The sequence below is a fragment of the Pimephales promelas genome, chromosome 25 (genome assembly GCF_988280905.1).
Source record: "Pimephales promelas chromosome 25, fPimPro1.hap1.1, whole genome shotgun sequence".
Taxonomy (NCBI): domain Eukaryota; kingdom Metazoa; phylum Chordata; class Actinopteri; order Cypriniformes; family Leuciscidae; genus Pimephales; species Pimephales promelas.
The window spans coordinates 9,150,402-9,162,414 of record NC_142793.1 but is presented as its reverse complement, the minus strand read 5'-3'; the positions used below and the strand labels follow the sequence as shown (position 1 = coordinate 9,162,414).

At 34.9% G+C, this 12,013-nt stretch overlaps 1 protein-coding gene and 1 long non-coding RNA gene across 3 annotated transcripts in view; one reads left to right on the top strand and one right to left on the bottom strand.

Moving 5' to 3' along the window:
* LOC148965037 (uncharacterized) overlaps positions 1-10,360 on the bottom strand; it is a 73,469-nt gene extending 63,109 nt beyond the window's left edge. Inside the window, exons 1-2 of the long non-coding RNA XR_016150782.1 lie at positions 10,225-10,360; positions 1,277-1,525 (exon numbers count right to left, since the gene is read on the bottom strand). This is a non-coding gene — a long non-coding RNA (uncharacterized LOC148965037). The remainder of the gene's footprint in view (positions 1-1,276; positions 1,526-10,224) is intronic.
* Positions 1-10,446, top strand: part of b4galnt4a (beta-1,4-N-acetyl-galactosaminyltransferase 4a) — a 284,111-nt gene extending 273,665 nt beyond the window's left edge. For both annotated transcript variants that reach the window (XM_039663140.2, XM_039663139.2), the window contains exons 15-20: positions 1,210-1,568; positions 2,663-2,816; positions 4,026-4,098; positions 5,553-5,706; positions 5,869-5,995; positions 8,221-10,446. In XM_039663140.2, coding sequence (XP_039519074.2) covers positions 1,210-1,568; positions 2,663-2,816; positions 4,026-4,098; positions 5,553-5,706; positions 5,869-5,995; positions 8,221-8,335 — 982 coding nt within the window. In that variant the 3' untranslated portion in view covers positions 8,336-10,446. The remainder of the gene's footprint in view (positions 1-1,209; positions 1,569-2,662; positions 2,817-4,025; positions 4,099-5,552; positions 5,707-5,868; positions 5,996-8,220) is intronic.
* Positions 10,447-12,013: the final 1,567 nt, after the last annotated feature.

Sequence of the window (12,013 nt, the reverse complement as noted above, 5' to 3'; positions counted from 1 at the left end):
ACCGTCACTGGGGTTAATGGCATTTATGACTCTTCCCTTACCATCCTAGGAAAGAAAAAGATATGACTTACCTCAACCCCATCCCTAAACTTAACCGTCACTGGGGTTAATGGCATTTATGACTGGAGATTTGACGTCGTGTACAGACACGCGGAATGACGCGGACGTTAATGGCGTAGACATACACGCAAACACGCGGATAGCTCAAAATGACTCGAAAGTGGCATGTATGTTTACGCAAAAGTCATGATGTCATGTTGGATATGGAGAATTTCTGTAATTTAGACCCTTGCATTCTGAGTCCTAATATTTTGTCACACACTGAATTCGATGCGTATCATTTAATCCGTTATACAAAATACAAGTCTTCAAGCAGGAGGATGATTTTGTTGTCCTCTCTCTTAATAAGATAAAAAGAAAGAGGAAATATTGGGTCCATCCAATCCTGAGATTGCGTATATAGGAATGAGAGTTACACCTCCTTATCAAGGATTATCCCGAGCGAATAAAAGTTTACTTCAGGATGTTAGTGGCTCAGTTTGCTTTAGATTTTTATTGTGGTTTTGTCTTTACATTCCACACTTAGTTTGTCATACAGTGCTTTGTGAGACCAAGTGGATCAACTTGTCAGACGCCATTCTACGGCTTCTACGGTGGCTTTGAGTCAAAACACCTCTCAAAATGCTTGCTACGAATGCGAAAAACTCAGAAAATTTAACCCAATCCGATTTTTTATGACGGACGAAAGTTTCAGAGGCAGTGTGTAAACGTGATTGACACAACATGAAGTCGTATTTCTTTTGTTATATGGGAAAATTTTGGATTTTTAGTCTTGAAAATAAAAACTCTTACAATTCATACAAATTTAATTTACAATGTGTCGGAAAATATCGCTATTTACACAAGTATGAATGTGTGCTGGGATCTTATCTGGAAAAATATTTGGAATATTTTCGTGTCCACATTTTATATTTGTAGTTGCATTTTTGTTGTTTTATTCTCACATTTATTTTTCAGTTTCTTTTTCCTCTCTCAGTATATATATATTCAGCAATACAGATAATTGCTTTAAATACTCTTAAAAAGGGGCACCTTATTTATTCATATTTAATATTTGTATTTTCCAACCAATACCAGATGCACCATTGGTGACACATTTCAAGTAATTGTACAACCAAAGGTTGATCTTTTTCTCTCCATCTTTTCCAGGATTTACACGCTCCTCCGAATCATTAACGTAGAAAAGCGGCGTGACTCTGCTCGCGGTAACCGTTACCTGATTGAACTGGAGCTGATGGAAAGAGGCCGTAAAGTGGTCCGTCTTTCTGAGTACATCTACATGTTGTTGCACCGCGGCCGGGTAGAAGACAGTCTGGAGAATGTGGAAGGGGTCACAGCATCATCCCCTTCTTCCCCTGTCGCCAGTCCACCAGCTCCGGCATCTCGCACGCCTACCCGTGGGGCCCACACCACCCCTCAGTGGGGCACGGTGTATGCCAAGCCCCTGCTGTGCCAGCCAGTGATGCTGCAATGGAAAAAGGATGTCATGGTGCATTTTGTGGTACCAGGTTAGTAATAGATATCTATTTTTATGAAAATATGTACCTAATGGAGTATCTTATGTCACGATAAATAAAGTATCGGTAAAGAAACAAAACATAAATTAAATCAAAACGGGGACCAAGTTTGTTTTCATTCTTGCTTTTGATTTTTAGGGGTTCAAGCGCAAAACGTTGAAACCCGTTTAAATTTCACAAGGATCATCATTAAAAGTGATCGAGCAGACCAAACCGAAAGTCGTAGAGACTTGAAACTTTGAGGGCTGGTAGTACTCACACCGTCTACAAAGTCACCAAGGCTCGCTCCGATCGGCCTGACGGGGGCGCTACAGCGGCCAAAAGTACGAAATGGCTCATAATTCCTAAACCGTCAGGCATATATGGAATATATTTTTAAAAGCCTATAAAACGAAAACGAAAACTCGGAACTTCATGAAAATTGGTGATCACATGTGACATATCATTCTAAACAAGCATGCAAACTTGGTAAAATGAAGGAACAAATTATTATATCTTTTGCTCGATTTACTTAAAACTAGAGAACAAATTAGTAAATTGTGCCTTTGCTCTCTCCTGTGTGCGTGTACTTTTTTCCATCCACATGTCATACTCACTCATAGATAAAAAAAAAAATGTTGGTTTAATAGAACTGTATTGATAACAACGTAACCCTACAAACGTATCACTGTGAAGCTGCTTTGATACAATCTGTATTGTAAAAAGCGCTATATAAATAAAGGTGATTTGACTAGTACTCATGTGGGTCTTGGCTTGACAGGCCAACTGGGACTACATTTTTAAATGTCCACAGGTTCATAATGTACAAAATGAAGCACTCGATACCTCAAAAGCCTTAAATAAATGTAACTTATAGATCAGCAGGATCATATTTGTGCCTTGCCTGAAGTGTAAACATTTGTGACAGCTATGTCATATAAATATAGTGTTGTTTTTTTTTCTTTTGCAATACAAGCCCAGTGACTTGTTTTGTGACGCAAATAATAAAGCAAATCTTTGGATTTTGAATCTTTAGAGATTTGATATGTAAGATGTTTAAATAGTATGTAATATTATAAGAATGCATTTGGTGATGTTTCCTATAGTGAAGAATCAAGCTCGTTGGGTTCAGCAGTTCATCTCAGACATGGAGCTCCTGCACCGTGAGACTAAGGACAACAATTTTAACATCATCATTGTGGACTTCCAGAGTGAGGACATGGATGTGGAACAGGCCCTCAGAGAAAGCTCCGTCCCAAGGTCCACAAACACACGCTTATACACAATATCCATTATATAGAAGTTTGCATATGAAGAGTTCAGATGCAAAAGCCTCTAAATGCCATTTGATATTTTCTTCTTTAATGATGATTTTTTTTATCAAACTTGTATATTTAAGTTCAGTAATTTCACTTAAATAACAATTAATAAGTAATTATCATTGCCATTTAAGTGAAATCACTGAACTTGAATATACAAGCTTGATAAAAATTATCATTCTAGAAGAAAATTTCAAATGGCACTTAGAGGCTTTTGCATCTCAACTCTTCTTGATATGTAGGTAATTGACATGTCTTGTGCTAAACTCCATCTAAAACTATTTCAAACAGCAATTTGCTAAATATTGTATAATTATCATGAGCACATTCATTGAGAAAACCCGATATATTCTCTTCACTATAGGGATGCACCAATACTGCACTTGTGTACTCGTTAAAATGCTCCTATAACAAAAACCGATACCACGCATGCAGAGGAATATACATTGTTAAAAAGTTTGTTGTTCGGTTGGATATTTAAATAGAAAAGACAGCAAACAATGCACCAATTTCTGATGATACATGTTACTTAAAGGTAAAGGAAAATAGTATATGTATTCCAAGTAAAAACATGAACTGTTACGTGATTTATGTATAACGTGGTTTCGTACATTATTACAGGAAAAAGTGTGATGATTATGATCTAAATGTGCGCTGTAAATAACGACAGAGCAATAGAATAATCAGTGAACAAAAGCTCATACTACAACTTAACAGGCACTTTAACTGAAGAAAACATCTATTTCCTAAATTAATTAAGCCAACTACTATGATTCATATTCTTTTGGTCTCTCTACCCAATATTTTTAAAAAATGTATTAGGCTATATTTGAATTATTTAAATAATATATTAATTATATATTTAAATATTACCTTTAAATTACAAAATCGGCCATGTGTCAAAAATGTCAGTATCAGTATCTTGTGCATCCCTAATCTTTATTTTAAAAATGTATGCAAATTTGAATTTTTATAAATATAAAGAAGCATAATTGACACATTATGAACCTTCCCTATATATTAATATTTTAACATGTTACATTAATATACATTAGTACATCTAATACTGATGTATATTATTTTAAACACTAATATACATTATTTAAATATAATGTTATTTTGACCATGTGAATGACTTTTTTGGACACAGATATGAATATCTGAGGAGGGAAGGAAACTTTGAACGTTCTGCCGGGTTACAGATCGGTGTGGACACCATAGAGGTAATCACACACTCGTACCTTTAACACTAAGAGCTGTTCACATGTGGTCCGTACAACGCTACTCCCGATGACCAGAGTCTGCAATTTCATTTCTCAGTTCTCGTGTTTCTGTCTTCAGGTTTGTATTTCCACAGCATGAAGGAAAGATCTTTTTTAAAATCTACTTACATTTGTTATGATATCCGCTTCAAACATTAAAGTGCTCATGATAACTTTTATTAACTCTACAATAAGTAAATCCACTTCACATTACTCTTCAACAGCGATGCCTTAAAGGGTAACTAAACCCCTGGTCAGAGCCTGACTCCACCCACTGGCAATATTTGAAAATGCTGAAAAAGTGGGCTGACCCCAGCGGAGATAGAGGGGACGAAATAGATGCTAAAACACTCTATCCTGATCGTTTTCAATACTCACAATTCCAACTCCTGACTCCCTACAGTGGTTTTGACGACACAAGATGGTTTTTATACTGCCAAGCTCGCGAAATGCGGAACATCCAATAGGACAATTCAACTGCAGTAGCCACCGTTCAACCTGAAGAGGGCAGTACTAAGATGTTTTTACACCATATATTGTAGAAATAGAACACTTTATAAACAAATGTCAAAAAAGTTACTCGAATCAATGACTGGTATTAATAAAGATCCATTCTTACAGATCATTAACTAAAAAAAAGTTGGTTTAGTGTTTAGTTTCTCTTTAAACATACAGAGCTACCGCAAAAACAGAAGTTCAAACACATAATCCTGAAGATTGTTTCTCTGCCACATAAGATCTATGGACAATAAAAAAGATGCCACTTTGTGCTGAAAAAATCCTGTGTCCTTTGTGTTATCCTCAAACTACGTCTTGATGTCCACGCAATATAAAACAGTTAGGCACCCCCTGCTAATGGTACAGCCCACGGCAGACAATCGGTTAGATTTCATTTATTCATATGATCATTTCCAAAGTCACAACTTAGCAAAAGTTCAATTGAAAAAAAGGAGAGAAAAATGTAAATTATCCATTGATGAAGTAACTGAGGAAAAAAAAATGAAAAATGAATAGTGAAGCGTTACAGACCACATCTTCAGAAGTGTTTCATTTCTGTGGTGAAACGCATAACGGTAAATCAACCGTTCCTGTAGCTCAACTGACGGATCTAGGTTCTGTTTTCACGTAAAAATGCTTTGGATATGCGAATGTTCAGATAAACATCATCATCTTTACGACTTTATCTTACGACAATCAAATTGTCGAAGATAAACCTTTCATAATATGCAGATTAAGGCTATGACAAACACGCGAACGTTTTTTTTTGCGGTGATTCACTGTTTACGGATGAGGTGTAGAGCGTTTCGAGGAATCCTCCTTGTGTTCATAAGTGTATGAACATGGCTGGTGATTCATAGATGACACCAGTGCGAGATGATTTTACAGGTTTTCTCTTTCCGTGTGTGTGTTTACAGGACAGGCACAGTATCGTTTTTCTGTGTGACCTGCACATTCATTTCCCTCTGAACATCCTGGAGAACATCAGGAAACACTGTGTGGAGGGCAAACTGGTGTTTGCTCCGATCGTCATGCGACTGGGCTGTGGGAGCTCACCTCGAGAGCCTGATGGTGCGACACACCCCACACACGTGCAAAAACACCACACACACATGCAGAAACACTACACATGCGTGCAGAAACACCACACACATCTAGAAACACCACACATGTGCAGAAACACCACACACACTATCCTAATGGTCTGAAAAACACGTGTCTCTGTCGTTGTAGGTTACTGGGAAGTGAACGGCTTCGGCCTGTTTGGGATCTACAAAACAGATTTCGACAAGATTGGTGGGATGAACACGGAGGAGTTCAAGGACCGCTGGGGAGGAGAGGACTGGGAACTACTGGACAGGTACTCTTCTTTTATTCGTTTCCAATACAATTTAGGATGATGATTATATTATTTAAAAAAAAAATATATATATATATATATATATATATATATATATATATTGACTTTGACAGTGACAATGTTAGTATTTAATTGATAGTATTATAATTAATAATAACATGTTGCATAAAAGATTTTGACAGTCACATTAATATTGTGGTTATTTATAATATTAATAGGCTAATTTATTTATATTAATATAATTGTGATATTGAATTGAGAGATTTTGACAGACATTTTTTGTAGTTGTTGTTGTTAGTAGAAGTAGTAATGTTAAATATTAAGAAATATTAACAATGTTAAATAAATATTTTATTATTAATATTGTTATTCAAATTATATTGCATTTAAATAGATTTTGACAGTGATGTTGTTGTTGTTGTTGTTTTTTTTTTTTTTGTTATTATACGCACAACCGGCACATCCGGGAAATTAACTGTCAATTTTGTCCCCGCCCCCTTTTGGGGGAAACAAACTTGACTCTCCATAGACTTCAATACAAAATAAAGGCAAAAACCAACATCCGTACACAGCCGACAGGCGTAACTAACTTAAGAAATCACTTATATAAAACATGTCAAGTAATTATATGTCCACCCTTCATGCCATAGAGCGTGAAAGATACTTTTTTTATGCCCGTTATCAACTAGCCCAGGCTACCTGCCATCATCATCATAAATTCATATTATATACATTAAGGTTTTTTTACTTTAAAAAACGAAATAAAATCATTCACTGGCTTACCTGACTCGATGAGGTACACATAAATGTTCGTGTAAGACACCTCTGGCCACTGGGTGGGGTTGTTACACCAATTTGACGCTGATCGGGACATGTTTTTAAATTGGCCAAATTAAGTTTGTGTATGTATCTTTCAGGCTCTATGGCAGGCAGGGTGGACATATAACTACTTGACATATTTTATATAAGCGATTTCTTAAGTTATTTACGCCCGTCGGCTGTGTACGGACGTTGGTTTTTGCCGTTATTTTGTATTGAAGTCTATGGGGTGTCTAGTTTGTTTTCCTCCAAAACGGGACGGGGACAAAATTAATAGTTAAATTCCTTGATGTGCCGGTTGTGCGTATTATTTGTATTGTTATTCTACCACTAATAATACTATTAATAATAATAACATTGAATAAAAAATAATGGTATTATTAATAAACTTATGATATTGAATTTAGATATTTTGACAGTGACTGTATTATTGGTGTTTTTAGCAATACTAATAATAATAATAATAATAAAATATTCTTTTTTTAAATAATACAATTATGATTTAATTGAATTTAGAGAGCTTTGACAGGGATGTTGTTATTTTTAACCTTCTGGGCTTCTTCGTGAATGGGTTACACTTAGCTTCCTCCCGGTCAAAAACGGACAAAGCCTTAAAATTTAACTTTACTTTTCCCCAGGATAACCGTTCAAATATCTTTTTGTTTTATAACATTTTCTGATTATTATTTAGAATTTTCAGAGTTTTTTTTATGATACTTTGCATTAATTATATAATTTAAGGGCTATTTTTTCCATTAGAATTAATATATATATTTTTTTATTTTATATTTATTTATTTTTTTCAATAAATGCAACAATTCACATTAAAATAGAGTGCCAGCTTTATAAAAAAAATGGTCAAGTAGAAGAGCGCCACCTTGTGGCTTTAATAATATAAATAACAATATTCGTAAATAAATGTGTTAAATACATATAATTATTATCAAAATTATAATATTATAATTGCAAGAGATGTAGACAGTGTTATTAATAATATTATTATACTAATAATAAACATAAAAATATGTATATTTAATACAATTTGAATGATGAAAATAAATTTAGATATTTTAAGTGTCAAATATTATTTCTGTTAGTGATAAAAATAATGTTAAATAAAACATTATTATAAATAACATTAAAATGTTGAATTGAGATATTTTAAAACAGTAAGATACAGTGATAATATTGATATTAATAATGATATGTTAAAATATTTGTTATTCATATTTTGATTGAGTTTAACTTTGAGCTTTGACAGGGATGTCATTAATAATAATAATACTTAAACACATTGTTATTATATCATAATACAATTAAATTCTTTTAAAATTAAATATTAAAATGAAATAGCTTAATTATAAATAAATGATGAAAAGGAAATGAAATCTCTCTGTCTTCCTCAGAGTTCTACAGAACGGGCTGGAGGTCGAGCGGTTACGACTGAGAAACTTCTTCCACTACTATCACTCTAAACGAGGCATGTGGAACTCACAGTCCAGTAAAATCCCTAAAGGATAAAACTGAACCTCAATGAGAGACTTCAAACAAACGTCCCGGGACCTTAAAGGACCAAACCAGCTGGGACCCGTCTCATGCGAGGACACATGATGTGCCAAGCTGCTGTCCGAACTCAACACACTCGACCGAGACAGAGACTCAGAGTGTGTGTTTGTACGTATCTCTGTCTGTTAGGTCAGGAGTTCTTTTAGGTGCGCGAAACTTGAGAGATCATCGCAGATTTATAAGAGATTGGGTGAATTTTACACTAAGCTAGCCGCTCAGGCACTTTGGGACGCATAAATATGGGTTGCACTTAAGATATTAAATGCTGAAATGATTGTCTAAAGGTTTAGATGTGCGCTGGTTCTTAGACGTCTGCTTTTATAGCTGTAAATGTCACTTCCTGTCCAGATGTGACGCCTTCTTACACTTGAACTGTGGAAACGATCTTCGACTTCTGCTGTAAAGCACGGCGGCCATGTGCTTTTCCCTTTCCAAGTCCTGCTGAACTTACGGACACGAGCGGACCCTGAAGGGCCCGCTGACAAATGAAATTATCCGTCTGTGTATTTGTCTGTATGTCTGAGCTGCTTCTTTTCTCCTTTTCCTATTGGTTTTAACATAGGTTTAATCTTTATTGGCTATAGTTTCCCAGATGCAGAAACCTTTTAGTCCGGACCTTTAGACTAAACTGATGCCGTATGGATTTCTACAGAGTATAATGGTAGGAAAAGGATGTTGTTCAGAAGTTGTGTGCCTTTCTTTGACGTATTTAACATGGCAGTCCATACAGGGTGAGGAAGGAGTCCTGATGTTTAGCTGTCTGGATTGTGTAGGCCCTTAATAGCATTGTTTTATGGAGATGAATGAATAGAAAATGTTTAAGACAAAAACAATTTTGGTTCCACTATTATTTGGTCCATTTTTAAAGAAATTTTCCAGGGTATTTTACCACAGAAAATCATTTTGACTCCTAATAGTTAAAAGTGTGTTTACAGTAAATGACGTAAAATAAATATAGGCTATATGGGGCGCGAGGCAATAGCAATAGCAAAGTGCTATCAGAACCATATAGAGCATTTAAAGATGGTAAGTTACGCACCAAAAAAAGCAGGACGTAACATAACTATCTATAAAGTGCTGTTTACATCAACCCATCATTTACCGCGGTATAATTCATCCACATTGAACCGGTCCGGCTGCTAAAGGGTTGTTTATTTAGACAGCTTTACAGCTCAAACACTTTATTTTAGGTGAATACAATAAAAATATGATTTACTTGTTGTATTCCTATGTTGTAAGTCGCTTTGGAAGTGTCTTAATAGCCTATGAAACACCACAATTTTAATAAAATAATACGATTTCATACGACTTTATTTTAATATAACACAAAAATACCGTTTCAGATACTCATCTGGAATATCTTGCCCCACATTGTAAAGAGAAAATATGATCAATACCTTATAAAACATGTTTTTGCTTCAACTAAGTTATACAAGATTCAACTCACGTTTTAAGTCAGTTTAATGTAATTTAAGTTGAATGACCAATTTGAATGCACTTTTTTTTAACAGTGAATAGACTTTCATTGTACATTACTTAAAATTAGATTTGTATTTGTTTTTACAAACTGGCCAACGAGTCAGAATGGTTTTCTGTGATAATAAACAACAATTCGGTCGACTTCCTGTCTGAGAGAAGTGTGTTGGTGAAACTGTTTTTACACTGACTCTGGCAGCTCGAGTTAAATGGTGTCGTTTGTTTCAATGCTATAGCCTTTAACATCTGTATCGTACAAATGTTCATGTTTACAAGCCTTCATAACATTTTTATGTTGTTGTTTTTTTTTTTCATATCAGAAATAACGAGTGGTCAGGCCATCTTTTGTGATTTTAAATCGTCCTTACCTTTTTAAAAGAGTAAATTGAGACGTTTCTTTCTCCTCCTCTCGATGTCATTTCCGGTCGCGTATTTAAAAGCCAGGACACTAATACTTTACGCCTAATAGAGGGATTTGCATTACACGGTAATTTCTGTGAAATTGTTGTGTAGAAACTTTTCAAAATGTTTTCATTTTATTTTAACATTTTCGGGGTTCATTTTTCTGAAAAATAAAGTTTAAAGCTGAAGCATCTGGAGTAGGTTTGTTTTATTACAGTATTTGATTTTTAAAAAGGAGATTTTGTTTTGTTCCGGTTTCTCAACAGGCAGATCATTGTGCTAACAATAACATAATAATGTGTAATATATACAGTATACACCCAGTCAGAGCACTTTACGTTGTTATTGTAATTTCAGCCGCTAGAGGGAGCACAAGTACAGCGTTACAGGTTATCATGCAAGTCAGATGTTCAAAGCCAGTCAGTGAAAGTAAAACTACATTTAAGAAATCATGTCAAAAAAGCTATGCCCATATATTTTTGACTGCATTCTTTTTTCTAAACAAGATTCAAGTTAATACAACATAGACTGACTGAACAAGACTGAACATGAGGCAAGGAGAACAAACGCTGATTCATGAACCCAAAAATAGGTCTAATGATTCAGCACTTTAGAGAGATTATGGGTCAGTATTGGTTTATTATCTTTCTGTGGGTGTTAATAGTCAACAGATCTCGCCAACACGACTCTTGACTGGGCCTATACCACAGTTATCAGCTTCACAAGTCAAGTTTCATCAAAAATCATACATTTAGATATTAGGCCTACGTTAACTTTGTATTAGGCCTATATGATAATTTGACAGTAAATAAAAAAAAAAAATGTAAAAAAAAAAAAAAAAACGAATTAGCACCACTGATCTAGCTATATAATGACCAGTGATTATTATCACCTTTGTTGCCAGTGCATGCGACCACAAATGTTACATCATTTTGGATTGATCTGGATATTTGTGGAGCTATAGCTTTTGCTATTGGAGCAAATAGGAATAAATATATAGCAAATTATATTTAGTTTCAGTCATAGCCAAATGTCCGCTTTTGAGAAATGTGAAAAATCTATTGTGACTGAGAAAAGAGAGATAAATGAAATAGTTTACCTGCAGTGTAGATGGGTGAGGCAGGTTTACGCACAATGTAAACATTACGTACTCATATCATCATATGACAAATAAGTGTCACACTGACTGGAGGACTTTGAGACTGTGCTTTCAGTGACTCATTATGAGGAGCTTAATGGAGCTTAAAGAATAAACAATAACGTTTCACAATTTAGGCCCGTTCGGGTTCACAGAACACCAATAACGATAACTGCGTCCAGACACACACAAACGACACACCAACGGGAGATAACCATCTGATCAGAAACATCGCCTGCCTCTTTAAATGATTCTGATTGGCTGTTCTTTGTTCATCAGCTAGAGAAAAACGTTCTGATCGTGATTCCTATGATAGTTTCTGCGTGTCACTCATCACAAAGTGTGTTGAGGGCTTTTCTTATAGGCTAGTACGATTATATAACATGTTGTTATCGTCCCTGGTGGTGTGAAATGTATGCTCACACTTCATTGAAATGTGCATACGTCATTAATACAGAATGATGCTTATGACTTTCAATAAATATTAAAATAGGCCTATGGTTAATGAATGTATGAAAACAATATTTTGATGCACTTTGAAAGTATAAAAAGTATTATATTTGTCACTTTAGTCGAAATCCTTAATCCTTAATAAACGCGTTATTTGTTCAGTAGCC